The 23,475-nt window shown below is 40.1% G+C and overlaps 1 protein-coding gene across 1 annotated transcript; it reads left to right on the top strand.

Annotated features, from left to right (window-relative positions):
• The first annotated feature begins 398 nt into the window (after positions 1–398).
• On the top strand, positions 399–22,127 carry c1qtnf6b (C1q and TNF related 6b). The gene is made up of 3 exons (XM_034188845.1): positions 399–483; positions 6,009–6,201; positions 19,200–22,127. The coding sequence occupies exons 2-3, from the start codon at positions 6,021–6,023 to the stop codon at positions 19,745–19,747; spliced, it is 729 nt and encodes a 242-aa protein (XP_034044736.1). The 5' UTR covers positions 399–483; positions 6,009–6,020; the 3' UTR covers positions 19,748–22,127.
• Positions 22,128–23,475: the final 1,348 nt, after the last annotated feature.

The raw sequence follows: 23,475 nt of genomic DNA, 5'->3' as shown, positions 1-23,475 counted from the left end.
ATGGGAAAAGGACTTTTGAGGGAAAAAATGGAACACAAAGGGATATCAATTCGTATCAGTTCCTCATACATTTCGTTGATCCATCATGGTGTGACAGGTGCTTTATCAGAAACATGGTCTGGAATATTACAGACTTCACACTTATTTTTCAGTGTCAGCACAACTTTACTGTGAGACGTTGAGGAATAATTTGTTTCAGTTTGAGAAATGAGGACAGAAGCTGGCGGAACTCTGGGTTTTCTTGTGGAAATCTTAATGAAATCCAAATGGCTGGAACTGTGACTTGGTTCCTGCAGAGTTTGATGGAGCACAGGCTGGTGTCTCTTGTTAACAAGGGGATAAAAGATGACTTTTTCAGAAGGAGGGAGGGAGCAAAGGAAGCGAGGGAGGCTGTGAGGGAGGGAGATCTTTTTCTTCAGCAGTTATTCCTCTCCTTCCTCGTGTTTTAGTTCTCCTCAGCTGAGCTGAAAGAAGTTCCACCAGGTAAGAAAAGCGACTAAACACTTTATGACGTTTCACCTATCTGCATGGAGTTGAAAACTAACTGCATCAAAACAAACTGCTTGCGGTGCGTGTGTGTGTGCGCAAACACAGGTTTTTGCAGAACTTACATTCCGCCAATTCAGCAGTTTTCCCCCCCTCCCCTTGTAATATTATCAGTCTTGTGTGCACGCGCGCTGAGACGCTTGCGAACGTGCATCACTGGGTTGTGCATGTTGCTGTATGCGCGCGCGGCCACGTGCCAAACTGATGCTCTGGCCGCTGTACACGTGGCTTTTTAAATGCACTCACTGAGTTGCGCGCGCGTGTGCTGTCCCCTTTCAGCCTGCACCCCGTGCATGTCTTGAGTAATCACGGGCGTGCATGTGTTCGTGCGACCCTTTGAGGGGTGTTTAAAGGGGAGGGGGCCTTTGGGCGTTTTAGTGACGTAATAAAGCTGGCAAGTGTGTTGTGTTTTTTTTAATCTGGCCAAAGTGCGAGGCTCACATTACTGTGCTCTACACACACACACACACACACACACACACACACACACACACACACACACACACACACACACACACACAAAAAAAATCTGCACTGACAATCATAAATAAAAAAGGGAGGGGAAATTATTGGATTTAAATAAATAAAATAAAATAAAATCTGTCAGCAGAACCATATTTTGTTGTGCACAATTATTTATTTAACACCAACATGTACTGCAAAAAGGGATTGAAGTCGTCCTGAAATGAATCCCAAATAAAAAGTAAAAAATGCTCCATTTATTTATGCATAAATGTCTGTGTGCTGCATCTCATTATTATGGGAGCACAGTGCTTAGTGGTTGGCACTGTTGCCTCACAGCAAGAAGGTCATGGGTTCGATTCCCACTTTTAGCCTTTCTGTGTGGAGTTTACATGCTGTCCACATGTTTGCGTGGGTTCCCCCCCATACACACCCAAAGACATGCAGGTTAGTTGACTTGGAAACCTTAAATTGCCCGTAGGTGGGTGTGTGTGTGTGTGTGCGGGTGTGAGTGTTTGTCTGTATGTGTACCCCTCCTCATGCCCTATGACCCCCGTGACCCTTAAGTGGAGTAAGCAGTTGAAGATGAGCGAGTGGTGGCTCTTCATCAGAACCACACTCTGCTCACCAGGCAACCATTTATTTTCAAACCGTATAACTGGAACATCTCTTGCTTTAGATAACTGTGGTCTTCTTTTGTTTCAAATAATTTTTCAGATATTTAACACCTACCTGGGATAATTCATCTGGTGGACACCATAAATATGAAATTAAAAATGTATAATGTGCCACCATGTGGTGGTTTTAATGAACTACAGATGGTGTGTTCAACGCACACTGTATATTTCATCTTAATATGACCTCACTGTTAACCTCCCAGAGGTCAGTGCATAGTTTGGAAAACTGCAGCTGCTTTCAGGTTTGCACTGATGCTTTTCTATGAATAATAAACTCCAATTTAGACGTGTACGTCATACAACCCCAATGCCAATGAAGTTGGGACGTTGTGTAAAATGTAAATAAAAACAGAATACAATGATTTGAAAATCCTCTTCAACCTATATTCAATTGAACACACCACAAAGTCAAGATATTTAATGTTCAAACTGATAAACTTTATTGTTTTTGTGCAAATATTTGCTCATTTTGAAATGGATGCCTGCAACACATTTCAAAAAAGCTGGAACAGTGGTATGTTTACCACTGTGTTACATCACCTTTCCTTCTAACAACACTCAATAAGCATTTGGGAACTGAGGACACTAATTGTTGAAGCTTTGTAGGTGGAATTCTTTCCCATTCTTGCTTGATGTACGACGTCAGTTGTTCAACAGTCCGGGGTCTGTGTAGTCATATTTTGCACTTCATAATGTACCACACATTTTCAATGGGCAACAGGTCTAGTACCTGCACTCTTTTACCATGAAGCCACGCTGTTGTAACACGTGCAGAATGTGGCTTGGCATTGTCTTGCTGAAATAAGCAGGGACGTCCCTGAAAAACACGTTGCTTGGATGGCAGCATGTGTTGGTCCAAAACCCGGATGTAACTTTCAGCATTGATGGTGCCATTACAGATGTGTAAGTTGTCCATGCCGTGGGCACTAACACACCCCCATACCATCACAGATAATGACTTTTGAACTTTGCACTGGTAACAATCTGGATGGTCTTTTTCCTCTTTTGTCCGGAGGACAAGACGTCAATGATTTCCAAAAACAATTTGAAATGTGGACTCATCAGACCACAGCACACTTTTCCACTTTGCGTCTGTCCATTTCAAATGAGCTCAGGCCCAGAGAAGGCGACGGTGTTTCTGGATGTTGTTGGTGTATGACTTTCATTTTGCATGGTAGAGTTTTAACTTGCACTTGTAGATGTAGCGACGAGCTGTGTTAACTGACAATGGTTTTCTGAAGTGTTCCTGAGCCTACACGATAAGATCCTTTACACAATGATGTCGGTTTTTAATGCAGTGATTGAACGTCATGGGCATTCAATGTTGGTTTTCGGTCTTGCCGCTTAAGTGTGGAAAGTTCTCCAGATTCTCTGAATCTTCTGATTATATTACGGACTGTAGATGATGGAATCCCTAAATTGAGAAACATTGTTCTTAAACTGTTGGACTATTTTTTCACACAGTTGTTCACAAAGTGTTGATCCTCGCCCCATCTTTGCTTGTGAACAGCTGAGCTTTTTGGGGATGCTCCTTTTATATCCAATCATGACACTCACCTGTTTCCAAACAGGTGTTCTTTGAGCATTCATCAACTTTCCCAGTCTTTTGTTGCCCCAGTCCAACTTTTTTGAAACATGTTGCAGGCTTCCATTTCAAAATGAGCAAATATTTGCACAAAAACAACAAAGTCTATCAGTTTGAACATTAAACATCTTGTGTTTATGGTGTATTCAATTGAATATAGGTTGAAGAGGATTTGCAAATCATTGTATTCTGTTTTTATTTACATTTTACACAATGTCCCAACTTCATTGGAATTGGGGTTGTATATCTGGAGAAATAGGGCCTTGAAAAAGCTGCAAAGGCTATGTTCCCAATGTTATAAGATCAAGTAAAATCTAAAAGATTGGATTGTTTTCACACTAATATTCTGATAAGACACAGTAAAACTACAGAAACAGAGCAAGGTTCCAAGACAGAAGGTTCCAGGTCAAGTCGAGCCATGTCTCCGGGTGTATTTGGAGTTTCATCAGGAAGGGCAGATGGCATTAAAAAGTCCTAAATCAACATGCAAATTTGTATACAGAAAGTGTTTTCTGTGAAAACAAATTTAATCCACTATAAACATAATTTGGCATAGAATGTTTATCTTGCTTGAGGAAGCTTTCTTTGAGTTGCCACCTAGGAAAGCAAACTTTAGGTGGTGTGTTCTTTGTTTTTTGTTTTTTTTTTCTTAGTTGGAGTTTGCAAATCCAGTTTTCCAAGTTTCCATCAAATGCAGTTTTTGCAGATGGAATGATTGAGAAACACTTTCCCATCCAGCATGACTTACTTTACCTAAAGTTGTTTTTTTTTTTGTTTTTTTTGGTGGGTCTTGTACGTTTACCAAAATCATAATTGTAGAATTTTAAAGCAGCCAATGCTGCAGTGGAGTTTGATATTTCTGGATGATGCTTTCAAGTGTCTACAACCCCTGGCAATAATTATGGAATCCCCGGCCTCGGAGGATGTTCATTCAGTTGTTTAATTTTGTAGAAAAAAAGCAAATCACAGACATGACACAAAACTAAAGTCATTTCAAATGGCAACTTTCTGGCTTTAAGAAACACTATAAGAAATCAAGAAAAAAGATTGTGGCAGTCAGTAACGGTTACTTTTTTAGACCAAGCAGAGGAAAAAAATATGGACTCACTCAATTCTGAGGAATAAATTATGGAATCACCCTGTAAATTTTCATCCCCAAAACTAACACCTGCATCAAATCACATCTGCTCGTTGCTTTTTTGCCTCCAAATTTGGCATGAACATATATATATATATTCCCTTGCCTGTCAGTCCCTCTTCATGGTGGTCGTTCCTCTTTTCACCTTTTGGCAAGATACTGGTCACTCTCAGGATCACAGTTTTCATTTGTTTGTCTGTCTGACTCTCTGTGAACAGCCTGGAGCCCACAATTTTTCATAAATTGTTATAAAATTTTTTACTGAAAATTCATATCCTTATAGGCAAGAACTGATTCAATTTTCAAGGTCAAAGGGTAAAGTTAGGAAAAAAATCTTTGAAAATTAGAAAAATCCCTATCTTTAACACTGAACACATATACAAAAATTCATAACTCTGTCAAAAAAGATCACATTTCTTTTATATTTAAGAGTGTTATGTAGGACGGTGTCCCTTATCAACTGACAAAGTTTGATCCAGATCAGATCCAGATTACAGATTTTGTGGCCATATAAATCTAACATTAAAAACTTCATTTAATGTCTATTTTACATTATATCTTAAACAAATGTGCCCCAATCACTCTCATATTTGAAAGTGAGATGCAGACTGGCACTCTCAATGAACAGACAAAGTTTGATCCGGATTTGATGTGGATTGTGGATTTTGTGGACATTTTGAATTTTATATTGAAAAGCCCATTTGGTGTACATTTTTCATTATATCTGAATCAAAAGTGCCTTAATCACTCATTTGTGACACTGAGGTGCAAATTGACACTCTCAATGAACAGACAGTTTGATCCGCATCTGATCCACATTACAGATTTGGCAGATATTTGCTTAACATTGAAAAGACCGTTTGATCTATATTTTGTATTATATTAGCTTATGAAAAGCCACTTCTAACAGGACTTTGACCTTGAAATTTTTTTTCCACTGTAAAAATTTGTCCAATTGGAAACTAGTGTTGGCGGAGGGATAAAATCTGTCATCAGTTTGTAATGTCCACTGCCGTCCAGAAGTTTCATGATGCTGACTTTTTATTTATTTGGTCAATAAATCCAAATCCTCAACGCACCCTCCTTCGTTTAGACCATGTCATGTTTGGCTGCAATGCATCATGGTCTACTGAGAACTGTTCCTGGACAATTTCTGCTCTTTTGGATGGTTTTTAGTGTGATTGGGCTCCAAAAGGGGGAAGAATTTGGCTCTTACAGTAAGTCTCTTTGGCTGCTCCCTTGTTTTCACTCGGGTCACCACAGCAGATCTGACCAAGGTGGATCTGCATATTGATCTTGCACAAGTTTTACGCCAGATGCCCTTCCTGATGCAACCCCACGTTACATGTTGAGATGCGGCAGGGGTGGGGTTTGAACCAGGAACCTTTAAACAAGCACACTAACCACTTGGCCACTGCAACTCTTGGATCTTAAATCTCCCTAATTTTGCAGATTTAATCTGCGTGCCGTGGAGTGATGAACCTCGACGATAGACTGTGCTGCTGTGATAATGACTGAATTGTTCAACTGAACTCTTATTTTGACATGTAGTTTCCTTTTCAAAGAGGGGCTTTTTGCTTTTCTTACTTTTCACTCTCAGATCTTGCCAGCCATGATGGGCGTGTGTTTGTGGCTGCTCTTGCTCCTCCCTCTGGCGTGCTGTGTTCCGTCCCCCTCCAGAGCTCCTCCTAGAGTCTGCCGGCGGTGCTGCGAACACCTGGAAGCACCAGCGGCCACGGCCCAACACCAGATACCCGAAGTCCGGACAGTCATCAACATGACCATCCTCAAAGGTACAACTGACCTGAACGACCAGCGGTTCTTTGTGTCCCAATCAAAATGAATTTTTATTGTTTTAATTCTCAACCTGACACAAGAGCCCACAAATGTTTGGTCTGTTTCATGATTCATTTACAATTTAAATATGGCAGAAACATATAACAGATGAGCAACAGCGGCCTGAATGGTCACCAGGACTCTGAAATTAGCCCGAGGGTTTCATTACTCACATGCAAACGAAAGGCCGGATGACTCTACAACTCCTCCTGGTGGGACGCCAGTCGGACTGGAGGTACTTCCCCAGCCAAGGCTGGTACTCTTTTCACAGCTTGATGGACTGGGACAATGCAGACAAACTGACCTGTCCAAGAACATAGACTATTAGGATGAAAGGAAATCGAACCCAGGTCTGCGTACTGGTAGACCAGTTGCATCGTGCAACTTGTCTGTTGCTTTCCAGCCACAACTTCATGGTGCAGCACAGACAAGGAATTTTTGCAAAGACAAGAATTTCAGCTACAGTTTGCCAGAAGGCACATGGGAGATATGATCACTTGTCTTGTTTGTTGCAGGAGAGAGATCATTTATGACAAATTGCCTAAAAAAACAAATAAAATAAAATGCAGGTATCAACCGGCACCTGCAGTGTAGATCTAAATTAATTCTTAATACTGCACAGGGCATTTATTAATATGCTTTTAAATTTTCTAGTAACTATTTGCCTGCTTACTGTGAAGATCCACTGAAGATTCAGTGGAATCAGTTTCCATGAATTGGGGTCACTCTGTTTTCTCCAAAAGGACGTCTTTCACAAATAAACTAATCATCACAGGTGAGCGCAGGTCTCAGATGCTAAACTATTTTAATATCATAGTAGTTGCACAGAAGTGAAACTGTCCTTGAATGCACAATGCAGATTATTTTAGAAATGTAAATGTGATGTAATTTCTTAAATTCAATGGATTTTTCTTGTCCTTTGGTATGTTGCAACTTTGAGACATTAAACTGCAGTAGTACTGGTAGTACTGCAGGTTAGGTGAATTGGAGACTGTATAATTGTCCAGGTCTCCCTTGTAAAAGAGATCTTGATCTCAGCGGGACTAACATGCTTAAATAAAGGTTAAATTAAATTAAAACGGCATTTATCTCAGATTAAAGCTACAGTGTGTAGAATTTTGAGGCGTTTATTAGCATCAATGGACTATAGCAGTAATAGCAATCTGTTATTTGATTAGGGTGTAGTTACATGCAACATAGAAATATTAAGTATTCATAAAAACAAAATGAGCCCTTAATATCTACATGGAGTGGGCTCCCTCATCGATGCCACAATTCTAGTACAGTAGCTCAAAAGGGACATACTTATTCCACCTTTTGCATTTTGCAGCACAGTCAGAAGACTAAAGAAAAGAAGAATCAGTCCATGAGCAGTCAAAATTATGTAAATTCTTGGTTTAAATACAACCCCAATTCCAATGAAGTTGGGACGTTGTGTAAAATGTAAATAAAAACAGAATACAATGATTTGCAAATCCTCTTCAACCTATATTCAATTGAATACACCACAAAGACAAGATATTTAATGTTCAAACTGACAAAGCCAACACTGAATGCCCGTGACCTTCAATCCCTCAGGTGGCACTGCATTAAAAACTAACATCATTCTGTAAAGGATCTTATCGTGTGGGCTCAGGAACACTTCAGAAAACCATTGTCAAGTTAAAACTCTACCATGCAAAGTGAAAGCCACACATCAACAACATCTAGAAACACCACCGCCTTCTCTGGGCCTGAGCTCATTTGAAATGGACAGACGCAAAGTGGAAAAGTGTGCTGTGGTCTGATGAGTCCACATTTCAAATTGTTTTTGGGAAATGATGGATGTCGTGTCCTCCGGACAAAAGAGGAAAAAGACCATCCAGATTGTCGACAGTGTAAAGTTCAAAAGTCAGCATCTGTGATGGTATGGGGGTGTGTTAGTGCCCATGGCATGGGCAACTTATACATCTGTGATGGCACCATCAATGCTGAAAGGTACATCCAGGTTTTGAAGCAACACATGCTGCCATCCAAGCAACGTCTTTTTCAGGGACGTCCCTGCTTATTTCAGTAAGACAATGTCAAGCCACATTCTGCACGTGTTACAACAGCGTGGCTTCGTAGTAAAGGAGTGCGGGTACTAGACTGGCCTGCCTGCAGTCCAGACCTGTCACCCATTGAAAATGTGTGGCACATTATGAAGCGCAAAATATGACAACAGAGACCCCGGACTGTTGAACAACTGAAGTCGTACATCAAGCAAGAATGGGAAAGAATTCCACCTACAAAGCTTCAACAATTAGTGTCCTCAGTTCCCAAACGCTTATTGAGTGTTGTTAGAAGGAAAGGTGATGTAACACAGTGGTAAACATACCACTGTCCCAGCTTTTTTGAAACATATTGCAGGCATCCATTTCAAAATGAGCAAATATTTGCAGGAAAACAATAAAGTTTATCAGTTTGAACATTAAATATCTTGTCTTTATGGTGTATTCAATTGAATATAGGTTGAAGAGGATTTGCAAATCATTGTATTCTGTTTTTATTTACATTTTACACAATGTCCCAACTTCATTGGAATTGGGGTTGTAAAAAGATTAATAAATGGAATAGTTTTGATTGGGTTGAATGTTTGGTCTCCAAAGTAAAGGTCAAACAAGGTTGATGTCCATTGGATTCTATGCTAGGTGACATGTTACCCTGTAACATGATAACTAAGCATGACACATGATGCAAACTATTCCTATTTAGAACTCCATTAACCCAAACAATTTGCATAATTTTTTACTGAAACTGGAGCAACTTTAACTTTTGACCCCTATACAAACTGAAACTGACCTTAGTCACGATTTTTGCTGTTTTTACCCCATAAGTTCAGAACATCCCAGGGTGGCTACTAGAGCCTGACCGATATGGATTTTTTGAGGTTGATGCCGATAACGATATTTGTTGAAAAAATGCCGATAATTGATAAATCGGCTGATTTGCTGATAGCTGATAAATCAACCAATATTATTATTATTTTTTTTAAATGAATAAAATGTTCATTTTTGGACCCTTAACAAAAAAAGGTATGAGCTAAAAGCTGAAGCTTTGTCCTCATATTGATTAACTTTATAACAGAGAAGAATTTAAGTTAAAAAAATGCAATCAAGAATTAAACCTTTGTGAAATTAGCAAATACATATCCTTAAAAAGAGTTGTGAAATACATCTGATCTTGTACCTCTTGTTGCTGCAACTTAGATATAGGTTCAGGATAAGGATATAGATCCTTATAAACTTACTTGTATGCTTTTGTCAGCCGATCAGTGCAGTGTGACAGCGAACTACAGGGGCCGGTGATGAACACATTTAAGCAGGGGTGTAAGCATCTCTCAGTTGAATGGAGTCAGAGCTCCATCTACTGGACAAACGGTGCAAGGACATTTTACATTGCAGACACAAACATTATTTCAGTAACTGTTCTGTTTATGAGAAATTATCGGCGTTCTATCGGCAAACTTTCGGCCGATAGTGAGTACTTTGAAAAGGGCTTATATTGGCTGATAATATCGGTGATAATTTCTGTGTTTGACTTATCACACAGCAACTGTTAACAATCCGGCTTCGCTCAGCAGTGAGGAAAGCCAACTGTGGATGTTACCGACTTCGTGTTTGTGCATCTGTGTGGCTTTATGTCAAAGCAGGAAAACCATGAAAAATGTTCAGGATTTAAAGACAGCAATTTTCTGTTGTCCAACATGTGCATAATAACAGCCAGCCAGAGAAGGTTTTGTTAGAACATATGCATGTAATACTGCAGCGGCATCAGCAGCCAACTTGCACAGAGCTGTCCAAACGATGGATGTCATCAGTTCCATCAGCTGGACATGCAGAGTGTGACTCAGCCTGAAAGCTGAAACTGATCTGCAGCTTTCTCTCACAGCTGAACCAAGAAAAAGAAAAGTCCTTATTATTCCAGAATGTAATTTTTATTTCCTTTGGTCCAGCCAAACTACAAAAACATCTCTAAAAGCTTCACCAATGTTTTAATTTCCAACATCAGAAATCTAAATTGGTGAAACATTACCTTTGTGGTGAAACTTATTTGCACATCAGACGTGTCGCAGCGTGCACACGGGCCAGGTGCAAGTTCAAGGAAGTTGAAGCAGAGGCTGCACTTGCTTCACATCTTTTTATTGCATGATCAAAATGTTTTTAATCTGCTGTGCAGCTCCATGCTGTCAGGAGGACAGAAAACCCTGCAGGCACAAGGAACCAAGGATGCAGCACAAAGTTGTCAAAACCACAATCAGGCCGTCGAGGGAGCAATTAATACTGAAGTATGGGGGGTGAATCAAAGCAAGCCCTTTGATTTTTAAGAACTTTGTGATTCTGGAATTCCTTGGCTGAACAGTGACTTGCAGCTGGGTGATGATGAGACGGTGAAACAACAATGAAAACTGCAGTTGCGCAATGAGTTATCAGATGCTCTCTCCCAGCACTGAAACTGCTTATGTGGCAAAAACATACACACACACACACACACACACACACACACACACACACACACACACACACACACACACACACACACACACACACACACACACACACAAACAAAAACTCAGTCAGTCACTCAGTTGTGCACAGACTGTTTCACCAACAATGCATGAAATTACAGTCTTGTGCGCTGATGGCTATTTTGTCTGTGAATCATCCAACTCGCTGCAAAAACAATAACGGTCTATGGGCCATGTGTGCTTGGATATTGTTTTAAACTTTGTATCCTGTTAATCAATTTTCAGCCAATCTGTCTTCTGGAAAGAAACAATTGACTTATTTATTTTAAACTTTCTACAAAAAAAAAAAAAAAAAAAAAAAAAAAACCCACATCAAAACATGGGAAAAAAGGAACAATGTGTTTTTATTGCTTTTGGCATTTTTAAGTTAGGTTATTAATAAACTTCCCCCTTTTCAAACTAACTTATGCAAAACCTGAAAAAAAAATAAATACAAATTTCTGGAGCAGTGAGCATTCAGTATGGGGCGGATGTGAATAAATGGGTGGAGCAAACAAATTAGTTTTAACATTGCGAGGGTGTTTTCTGAATAGACAGTTGTTACATTGTGCACTGAAAAGACAGGAAGTCACTCATGTAGAATGTCAGGAGCAAAGCGTTTTAATGCGGACATCCAGGCTCCGCGTAACTACACGGACATGAATGAATCTATGGATAACACCGCGACAAATGTCCCTTTGCCCAAAGAAGGCTGGACAAAGTCCCTTAACCCTCAAGCGACCAAGCTATTTTAGTGACTAATATGACTGGGTGGGGTTATTTATGACCCCATTGACTTTATATTGGAATACTTCTATGTAAATGATTGTTTTAGGGTTCTTCATATTTATTTCACTCTCTAATATATTTGTCCATCATCCTTTTCATCCTCACTCTGGGCATCAAGAATCAGTCTCGATCCTTGTGCAGCTGTAAATCTTACTGTTCTAGGTCGAGTGTTGTACTCGTATAGTAACAAAGTAAAATTACTTCACTACTGTACTTAAGCACGTTTTGGGAGACTTTGTACTTTACTTGAGTTTTTTTTTAATTCAGCTTTCTTTCACTTTTACTTCACTACATTTCCGACCTTAATTGCATACTTCTACTCCGATACATTTTCTATGCGCCATGCCGTTACTCGTTACAAAACACACACACACGTGCGAAAAAAGTCATGTTTTCACCCAGAGACACCACTGATTACTAGTGACTGCAACGAAATCATGTCGATTTGACATGAGTCATGTCCGGTAGGCTGTTTTGCAGTTGCACACTTGGGGGGTGATTGTCAGGAAAATGATCATTTCTCTACATTGATTACAGACCTGCAGCGGGTCTGTAATCAACTTTTCTGCAGCGCGGCTTTGCTTTGAACCTTGAACCAATCGAAGCAGTGATTCGCAGGTCGAAGCAGTGCTTCGATCTATGATTCGTGGATTGATTGTTTTATTTTGCTTTATCCTAATTTTTCCCCGCTAAAACCCTGAAGAGCATATGTCTGTGAGTAATATTTAATATTTTTATGTTAAACCGACCTGTTATGGTCTTCTGAAACAGTTGATGGATGTATTTTATAACTTAAAAACGGGACAGATGCTAACGCGTTAGCATGTCTATGGCATTTTCAATGTTAAAGTTAGCATTAAGCTGTTCGCATCAGCACGTTTGAGTTGATTTGTTTTCTGTATAATTAATGGCTCAGCGATCATTGTCGTAAAAGAGTCAAATTGTAATTTTTTTAATTTATTTTTATTCATATATTATAGCAACAACAATAATAGTCTACATAATAGACAATAATAGTCAATAATAATAGACTAATAATGTTACAATACAATTTTAGAGAAAAAGACAAAAAGAACCTAATGAAACAAAACACAACAGAAAAGATAAAACCATGTAACAATGAAAATAAATAAATACATATAGAAATAAATAACTGTTTCCTGTGAACACCTAGTGAGTAGCCAACTCTCGTTTAGGTTTTGAAACCTTGTTTCCGAAGCGTTTTTGTCTGATGTGCACAATTTTCAGTATTTTGACTAATACTACCAGTCATTTACAAGCCTAGATAAACTTTAATATAAAAAAAAAATCAGTCCATTTTTGATTAACATTTACTTGTACTTTTACTTTCAATACTTGAGTACATTTAGTTGTACATTACTTGTCATACTTAAGTACAATAAATACTAGATACTTTAAGACTTTTACTTGAGTAGCATTTCAATCAGTGACTTGAACTTCTACCAAAGTCATTTTTTTAATGGGTATCTGTGTGATTTTCCAGTACTTTATACAACACTGCCTAGGTCTGTTGGCTTCCCTGCAAAACAGTAAAATATGATTAGAGTTGGCAAATTACAAAACCATCTGAACCTATAATGTTGAAAATGTCATAGATCTTCCCGGGGTCATAAGTGACCCTGCACAAGTTTGGATTATACTTGCCACACGGCTCGGCCGATCCTTGTAAAAATCTATGAACAAATGGAAGAGAAATAGATTGACAAATTCATGGTAGGAAACCTTATTGTGATTAAAATTAGAAAAATGGTTCACAAAATGATATGCCAAGTGTGGGCGAAAAATTGCTGTTTCTCCATGTCTCCAAGCTCAGGTGTACTGGGCCAGGGTCATCCCTCACTTGCTTGTCTTTGTTGATAGAACACATTGTGTTTCTCCAAGTTCATGACTAAACATCTGAACATGGCCCAGACTAGCCAAAGGCCATGTTTGTATTGTGAATTTGTTTACCATGGCAGGAGTCCTTAACATGGTTTTTAGAGGGTGGAAGCCAGAAGACTCTGTGGGTATGTTTGCATGCGGTACCTGTGGGAGCTTCTCCAGGTGCACTCCACTCAAGTCGCTTGAGGGTTAAACATGTCCCAGATGTAATAATCGGAACAATAAGATGATATTTAGTAGAAAACCCATTTTCACCGGCAGCTGTAATCCTGGACACACAGTGAAAATCAATATTCAATATTACAACAATAAAAATAGCTTGTGATTGAAATGCTCTTCGCACAAATGATAGCTCTGTTTGGGAGGAAAGCCAGGAAAACACTGGACTTTTACCTTGTGTGGCAGCACCCTGACATTGGGGTGAATGTGAGACGTTATTTGTAAAGCACCATGAGCGTCTGATGCAGATGGAAAAGCGCTGTATAAATGCTGTCCATTTATTTCAGTCTTCTCAGGTAGATTACAGAACGCTACAGAAAAGGAAAGTTCCATTCATTCATCAAAAACATACAAGCGTACCGCTCCATTTCTCATGAAGAAAAAAAGTAATAAAACCCTACCAACTCAATATTTTCAGGCATCATTTACATTGTGCCTCATACTGGCAAACAGTAAAAGGTACAATGTTAAGCAGGTGAACTGGACCTCACCTCCTGGACGTTCCCTGTACCCAGAGGTCTCAGGGGTCACTCAGCTCACCCTTTTCTCTCCCCAGTGGCTCTCGGACATATTCTGAATTGATCACAGATGGGGCCATCAGTCTTGGATCCCACTTGGACCCCATCCCACTGCAGCTTTGTCCCACCCGCCAAGAAAAACGAATAAAAATCACTTATTTTTAAAGCTTTGTTACTATTGCAGTGCTCCATTTATTCACCATCAATGTTCACATTGATCTGTCATTCAGCTTTCTGCTTGCGATGAAAACTAATCCCATGAACAATCCACCGCCCCAAAAAAAGTATTATTAATCTGATGAGTTCTGTGCTGACGTGACTCAACCAGAGCATCATTTCGAAATACGTGTCCGAGCCCGGGCCAACCCCTTGGGTATCCACACTGTGGAGGGCATCAGGTCGTCCTTAGTCTGCATGGAGAGCCACTCCTGACATGCTTTGGATGAACGTACACTTAGAGCCCTGTCCCACTGGCGTTTAGGAGGATTTGCGCATGAAATGAGGAGACAAAAGCTGAGCGTCCGCAACAAAGGTGAGCGGAAATGACAAATGTCCCGGGGTAGACCAGTGAATACATGAGGAAGAAAAGCGGATATCACAGGGAACAGAAGCGAAGGTGACCGCGGAGGCGCCCCCATGAGGTGCACAGCGGCCGTGATGCACTCGCTCCATCCGTGCCCACTCTGTCTGCATGTGCGACATACCATTTGTGACCGTGATGTGGCCGTGCTGGGCACGTGTCATATCTGTTTTGCACGCTGTCCCGGTCCGCCGCCAAGCCGCGCCAACCCGTCGGTTGCGGATATCAGCAGATGACAGGGGATATGCGGCGTGTTGGTTGTGTATATCCTGCGTATGTCTTCAGTATGTGTTCAGGCAGTGATGCGGATCTCATCCGCAGCAGGATTTTTGAGCCGCTCATAATCCTAGCTGCGGACATACGTGCCTCTGCGGATGATCACGGACGTGTTCGGATGGCGGCCGACTCATACAGGAATGTTACACGATTATTGCGGTTGTTTGGCAGATGTGGGCCACTTTTGTGCGCATTCCATCCACAAATCCTCCTAAACGCCAGTGGGACAGGGCCCTTAGCGGTGTGCTTCCCAATCTGACCACGGCGTTGCGACTTCATTGTTTGTCACGTGAGATTTGGGCACTGCTAAGCATGCGCAGTGAGGATGTAACAACGGTCTACTCTTAAATAAAACTGACTCTCAGGTTTGTTATGTCATTTTGTTGGAATTTCATGGAGATTACTAAAATGGACTATTCCATTTTCCCAGAAGCCAATATGGTAGCCATCTTGGATTTATAAAAATTGGTCTTTAAAAATGGGATTTTGGCCCGCAACAGACTTTGTGTCCTGTCCAGGGTGTACTCTGCCTCATGCCTTATGACTGCTGGGATAGGCTCCAGCCCCCCTGTGACCCTTAATAGGGCACCGCAGTCTCATTTGAACCCTGCGTGATATACACAGCATAAAATCACGCGGATAAATGGTGTACTGTTTTGTTTTTAGCAGCATTAACCGATGCAGTCACGAAAGTTTTTTTTTTTTCAGTTCCCAGTGGAGAAGAAAAGATGAGGCAGATGGGAGACGTCGTGTTGGCAAGTGTTAGCTTGCATAGCTAACCAGAGTAGCTACGTTCTCTTGCCTGCAAAACCACCTCAAATGTTTGTCCTCAATGTTTGTCATAAACAAACCACAACACATGTCCACTTTCCCACCGCATTGTCACTTTTTCTTTGCATTTTCACTTTGTTTGCTTGTAATTTGCCCCAAAAAAACCATTGAAAATGCCATGGTTTGCCCCCTGGAAGTAGAGAAATTACATCATATGTGTCATATTTTACCCCTTTAGCGCCCGCGCTGAAACGAGACTGCAGTGCCCAACTGGAGTAAGCGGGTATAGAAAATGGATGGATGGAAAAATTGGAGTTTTTCCTGTATCTCTGCTTCTGGATGACCTAGGATCTTGACTTCAGTGGCTAAATACACATTGTCACGGCCAAGGAATCCAGCGGTGTTGATTACAAAAGTGTACATGTGGATAACATTACTCAGCACTCCAAGATGACTGCTTATAAATCCATTAACCTGCCAAAAATCCTCATCAGTTCAGGTTCCTGGTGCACACTGGCTTTTACTTGGGATGACTGATGATCTGGTTTATGTTGCGTTGTGCCCAAAACATAATGATGTCTATGTAAGTGACTATCTATGACCATGGTAATAGAGACCTGGAATGGACGTCACGTGACTAGCGGCGTGCCGCACGGCGGCCATTACTAAGGGTGGAGAGAGCACCTTGAGCCAGTTAATACATAAGGATTTTTTTATCCAAGCTTTTAATCAGCTTGAATACAACTTACAAGGCTTCATTTATAAAAATCCATCGAGAATTATGACAGGAAAAAAAAAACAAAACAGTAAATTCCCCAAATTTCCACACTTTCCATATAACATTTTTTTTCTACCCAGGCATGTATGGGTTCATTAGAAAGAGCAATTAAAGGTCTTTAAAACAAGCCTGCTTTTATTAAAATCTGTTAACAAATAGCAACAATAGAGTGAGAAAAGCAGCACAGTTTGTCATAATTTCCCCAAATTTCTGCATTTTACATAAAAGTTTTTTTCACCCACACATTTATAGGTCCATTGGAAAGAGCTTTCAAAGGGCTTTAAAACAAGCCTACATTTATTAAAATCTGTTAAGAAATAGTGACGCTAGTGCAAAAAAAGCGGTCAGTTTATTATTGATGATCGGCACATCTCCACCCTTAGTAATGGCGCCTTCCTGTCCTGAGTGACGCTAATAGATTGAGGCGCGCACGTCCATTCCAGGTCTATATTTCCATGTCTATGACCCCTTGCATCCATGTTTGTGCTCATTTCATGGCAATGTGGGGTCACACATGCCCCAAGAGCATTTTAGTGCCATAGATCATCAAAATGGGACCTTCAGTATGAATTGATGCCCCACCATAACAATGCCTCTGGAGCCACTACTTCCTTTGGAGTGAATTACCCTGAGGTCTGAAGATTCATCCCAAATACAATATCTGCTTCTAAACTACTGTTTGGGCAAGCCAAATTACCTCTTGGCTTTTTGCGAAGTCACAGCTGGATGGATTATATTCAGCCTCGAGATGTTCGCTGGTGTTTATTTTGGCTCTTCCGTGCTGGTTGTGGTGTCAGCAGAGTGTGAGGAGCAGGTCCTTTTACTCCAGATTACGTGACAGACGTTTAACTCGGAACCTCAAATACTGTTTAAAGTGGTCTGCTTAGAAGAAAATACATTCTGGTGGCTTGAAGAAAAAAGTTTTGTGGTTGGTGTTAATTACCTGAAGGTGCCAAATACACTTTAAAAGCAGTAAAATCTTTAGGGTAGAAGGATGTTCTTTAGAACTTTGGCTGCAATGACCTGAGAACTCGCATGTGGTAACAATGAGAGAATTTAAACAAAGGCGGACCGAAGGAGTGAAATGTAAACATGTCTGACCACCAGTTTGAACATTACGAACATGTAAAATGTAGGTGAAAACGGTTTTGACAATTACTCCAAGGTTACTGTTTTGTTATCTTTGGACTCCATCTTTGATTTGAACTTCATTGTTTTGGTAACATGGTGTCCATTACCAAACTTCATTTTTGCAGCTGAAGTGTTTAGATAAGTGAAACTTCTGACTTTCAAAACTCAACTTTGCAACTTTGTGCTTTTCTTTCTTGGCCGTCTGTGGTATCATCCTCCCTGAAGCAGACATGTCAGCATAAAGTTCTGTTAATGATGCCGTCTCCAACTGTACTCAGTAGAGGTCAAGTAAGGTCACATTCTAGACGGCATAGAAAAAGAAAACTGTTAAAGATGAGCCATGCTTTTAGTATTTCTGTAAAAAAAAAAAAAAAAAATCTTCTCTTTCCATCCTGCAGAAGGTCAAGTTTACCAGAAAAGTAAAAATAAGTATAACTGAATTCTTTCCAGTTTAATAAGATTTTGGAAAGCTCAGCTGAGAGGACCTGCAGGTCCAACAGTCACAAAAGGAAAAAAAATAAGTGCAAACTCAAAATGTTTGCAAATAATCTGGCCGGGGAGCTGTTATTGTGTTGTTCATGTTATGCTAATTATCCTACACGAATATCTGCTGCCAGAAAGACATGGGTCATCTGGGGAAAAACTAAACTTGTGTGAACAGATAATAACAGCATAAACTTATTTTCAAGCTAGCTGCACCATACCAGTAGGTCACCATGACAACCTGCCTGGCAACTGGCGTAGGCTAGCTAGCTTAGCAGTTATCTTAATCACTACACAGAGAAGTTGGAAATTACTCAAAATAAATGTATCTAACTGTATTTCAATTCATTCCTTATGCCTGCAAAGTCTGTCAGTGTGTGGACCAGTGTAAATGTGGGTGCAGCAGGTTCTTAAAAATTCTGTTCTCATTTTCAGTACTTTTACTTTCCATGGCCTCCAAGGTTAGCTTATGGGTGGGCCACAACGCAGTGGGTTCATCAGAGAGTGAAACATGAACTTCCACAACTTTGATTCAGTATTTATATTCTCTGTAGTGTATCTTTTATGTTCTTTTCATGATACTGTATTAAGGAATAAAAACAACCAGTTGTGTTGTTGGCCTACCTGTGCATCCATACTGGGATTTGAGTCAATAGAATATTGATAGCTCTATTTTCAAAATTTAAAGCATAAAGGTTCATTTATTTAACCAAATATTGGTTATTTTGTGGAGTGGTTATGGTAAGGATATGAAAAGGAGCCAGCTGATGCTACAGGAAATAAATAAATGACCCAACCCTATGGCTATGGGACAGTTATAATGGTCAATACTCTGTGGAAGGTGTGGTGGGGCTGAAAGGGTCTTGGTGAAAGCTGATCATGCTCATATTCAAACTTATCCAAGATTTATACTTGACACCATACACTGTTCAGTTTAAGAAGCACATGAATCTCCTATGTATGTTTCCATTTCCCCCCACTAGGTGATAAAGGAGACAGAGGAGATAAAGGTACCCCTGGCAAACCAGGTCTTGAGGGACCCCCTGGCCATCGTGGACCTGTGGGACCTAAAGGCAGCAAAGGCCAGGCAGGTGCCCCAGGAGATGCCTGCAAGATCCAACACTCTTCCTTCTCAGTGGGGCGTCGTAAATCACTGCATAGCGTGGACTACTACCAGGCGCTGGTGTTTGACATGGTGTTTGTCAACCTCCACGAGCACTTCAACATGTTCAAAGGCAAATTTTATTGCTATGTGCCAGGGATCTACTTCTTTAACATCAACATCCATACTTGGAACTTCAAGGAGACCTACCTCCACCTGATGCACAACGACAAGGAGCAAGTGATCCTGTATGCTCAGCCCAGTGAGAGGTCCATCATGCAGAGCCAGAGCGTCATGTTGGATTTGGCCCTCAATGATGAGGTCTGGGTCCGACTCTACAAGAGGGAGAGGGAAAATGCAATTTACAGCGATGATGTGGATGTCTATATCACTTTCAATGGCTACTTAGTGGCACCTACCATGCTGTGAAAACAGGACTGATGGTAGGAAGAGCAGAATCCCTTGCTTGGATTATTTGATTGGTGGTGAGAAATGGTGCTTAACTATTCCTGTACATCAGAACATGAAATTACTGTTTTAAAGATGAGGACAACCCAGAAATTAACATAAAATGGAATGGCAATCAAGAGAAAAATGTAATCTATAACTAATGAAACTCTGAAGAATTGTTGAAATTAACTTTGTTTTGTGCAGAGTTAATCATCTGTTTAGGTACTTCTGCAAATAAGAATTTCAGTTTGGCTTGCTCATTTCAGGAACCATTTCCATCTATTAGTATCATTTACGAGAACCAATCAGTGCAATTAGTTCTGTGAAATGATGGACGTGTTTTCAGACCGACATCTGTTGGACCTTGGCAGTCATTTTGTTTGCCTTTCAGAAGAACATCTACCTTTGAAGATTCAGGTCACCCAACTTTGATAAAAGACCTCATCAGTTACTGAGTAAATGGAGAAATTGCCATGGAAATATATTTATTTTCCTGCCTCTTTCTCCTTGATATGGAAGAGATGGAAGTCTGCCCAAATCCAAAATTTTGGATATCTATCCAAAACAGACCCATGGAAATATTTGCAAATGCACAAAGACTCATCTTCAAAGTGACCAGAGACATTTTCCACGAGAGAACTTTGGGAACTATGGGTCTACACGACAGCATCTTGAAGTTCTTTGATCTCTTTCTTTTTGCTGAGTTTTACAGCAACTTTCAAGTAAAGTCCAGGAACATGTGCTGGTGTTACATGTTGCTACATCCCTTCTTTGAGTCACAATTGCCAACTACCCACGCCGACCTACGATCCATCCCAATCTCAAAAGTAGCCATCTATCTGCCAGATTCAGATGATATGCAGGAATCCTTTAGGCCTTGCTGTCACACGTCTGTCCCGTCTACTGCACTTCTGTGTTTTCTTTATATCCCCTGTCTTCTTTGCATTGTTTTGCTTCCTTCCTGTGTCTCATCATTGTAATTATATCTCGGTCTATTTAACCTCCTTTTCCTAGATTGTCTTGTGTATTATGCCAGGTTTTCCTGCATTCCTTGTGTTGTTGTACTCCCTGGTTACCAAACCCTGCTTTGCCTCCTGGAAGTTGTAGGCATCATCTGGGTCTCCTTACATTAGAAGTACCACTTGCATTGTGAGGGAACATCAGTTACCACATTGTGGCTATGTAGTAGATTTCTTTTTGTGTGAATCAGATTGTAGGTGCCTTGGTGTTGAGGACCTCAGTGGCTGGAGAAGGCCAAGGGGATGCCCACACTTCACCTGGCAGTGGCAGATGGCTACTTTTGAAAGGTGAAGATAGACCATTGCCTAGGTGGTTGACATCCAGGATGTAACACTGCATCTTGGATGCGGTGATGCACAATACCAGCACACAGTCCCAAACTTGAGTTGATATGGTGTCCTTAAGCACCACTTATTAGAAACAGTCATTCCAGTGGTACTCAAGGAATCTTCTGAGAGACAGTAACTACAGCCAGTCATCATCTTAGGTCACCGGTACCTACAGTGTACACCCAGTTCTTTGGCTTTGTTGCATCTAGTTTGCTGTGCACACCATTCTCATCTTCCTCCTCCTCTTCAAATCTTCAACCTCTTTCTTATTCTTGTCTCTCCTCGTACCTTCAGTTTATCAATCTTCTCCTTCCCTTTATTCCTTTGAACTAGTCTTAACTGAATCCAACTTGACCCTTGTTAATTTCTCAAAAGGGCCAGACAAGTACCTGATGGTATTCTTTAAAGGGGTACGCTTCGCATGTTACAAAAACTAACAAGCTCATTTTCTGTTTTGTTTCTGGTAAAGGGTTTGACTTTTCTGACACTAAACCTTTGTATTTATCCAGGCTTGGAACTGGCAATAAGTTGGGCTTGCTTGTGTACCCCAATGGTGGTGCGATTCTTTCCAGAAATGGTGTCCCAGATAAATCACCCATCATCAATTTCCACTTTGGGGCTCTTCCTTTGGGCAAATGGCCCCAAGGAGTTGGGGCTTGCAACAAAACCTCCTTAACATGTAAATACCACTAACGGCAAGTGGGGAAAATGGTATTGTATAAGATTTTAGTGACCTAATCATTTAAACACAAAAGATTTTACATATCAAAATGAAAAACTAAGGTGCTGTACTATAAAAGCAGGACTGTATAAGAAATTTGTATTCAAGCTGCAGAGCAGTTTTTGTAAATAGCTGTAAAGTAGTTTTTTTCTTTATTACCTCTCCCGTCAGTGTTGGATTGTGTATAATGGAACAATTTTTTTTCTCCTTTCAAAAAGTCAATTACTGTCTTTATTTTTACCATTGAGCAAGGGATGCTTGATAATAAAATAAAGGTTTTCCCATGAAACCCGGTGCATCTATATGTGCATTAAAAGGTGAAATAAGTTTTTTTATTTAATTTTTTACCAGCTCTTATACTACAGCGGCGTTTTAGGGCCACATAGAATTTTTTTTTTTAGACTTCAAGAATAAAGTCGTAATATTATGAGAATAAAGTTGTAATATTAGGAGAATCAAGTCGTAATATTAGGAGAATCAAGTCGTAATATTACAAGAATAAAGTCGTAATATTAGGAGAATAAAGTCGTAATATTACGAGAATAAAGTTGTAATATTAGGAGAATAAAGTCATAATATTAGGAGAATAAAGTCGTAATATTAGGAGAATCAAGTCGTAATATTAGGAGAATCAAGTCGTAATATTAGGAGAATCAAGTCGTAATATTACAAGAATCAAGTCGTAATTTTAAGACTTCGAGAATAAAGTCATAATTTACAAGAATAAAGTCGTAATTTTACGAGAATAAAGTCGTAATATTACGAGAATGAAGTTGTAATTTTATGAGAATGAAGTTGTAATATTACGAGAATAAAGTTGGAATTTTACAAGAATAAAGTTGGAATTTTACGAGAATAAGGTCATAATATAATATTACGACTTTATTCTCGAAGTCCAAAAAAAAAAAAGAAATTCAGTGTGGTCCTAAAACTCCGTCGTATTATGCCTATCTACCTTCTCTTGGTTTTAAGTGAAAAATTTCTGTGCTCTTCTGTTTATTTGCAAAGTACACCAATAGGATCTGCTTCACAGTTAAGCCACTTGGTCCAAAAAGGGAAATGGTATTTGAGATTTACCCCACATTTTGGCCAGCTGTGAAATAAACAAACAAGCTTGCAAACAAACATCTATCTCAAACTGTCAGAAATGGCGTTTGGGTCCACAGCGTGCCAACTCCATCTGTTGGGCCATATCTCTCTTATTAGCTGTAATGCTATCCTTGGGGAGGCTTTGGTTGAGGAAAAGCAGACTGCAGCTCTGTAAATACTTTAAGCCTTGAGTGCAGATCTGAAAAGCTCTACTGAGAAACGAAACAGGGCAGCTGAATAGTTTCTGGATTGTCAGCCCACATCAGAGCACTTCCAATGTGGAGTTGTTAGTTTAAATGAGGAAAGGCAAATTTAGTTCTCTTTGACATTTTAATTTGCCCCACTTTAAAGGCATATCAATGTAATTGTGCTGCTTAAAACAATATTGCGGCAAACTACATTTTAGATGCATCTTCTCCATTGTTGCATATGTGGTGTACTGCAACAGTCTTGCATATAAAAACGCAACGGGCACCCAGAGTGCATCCAGAAAGTATTCACTTCTTCTGTTTCCACATTTTGTAATGTTACAGCCTTATTCCAAAATG

The sequence above is a fragment of the Thalassophryne amazonica genome, chromosome 15 (genome assembly GCF_902500255.1).
Source record: "Thalassophryne amazonica chromosome 15, fThaAma1.1, whole genome shotgun sequence".
Taxonomy (NCBI): Eukaryota; Metazoa; Chordata; class Actinopteri; order Batrachoidiformes; family Batrachoididae; genus Thalassophryne; species Thalassophryne amazonica.
Note: the sequence above shows the minus strand (reverse complement) of the source record. Positions and strands in the feature narration are given on the sequence as shown.

Excerpts from the sequence above, each read along its gene's own strand:
- c1qtnf6b (XM_034188845.1), top strand. The coding sequence starts at position 6,021 with ATGATGGGCGTGTGTTTGTGGCTGCTCTTGCTCCTCCCTCTGGCGTGC. Across the intron at positions 6,202-19,199 it reads CAACATGACCATCCTCAAAG|GTGATAAAGGAGACAGAGGA; the intron begins GTACAACTGACC and ends TCCCCCCACTAG.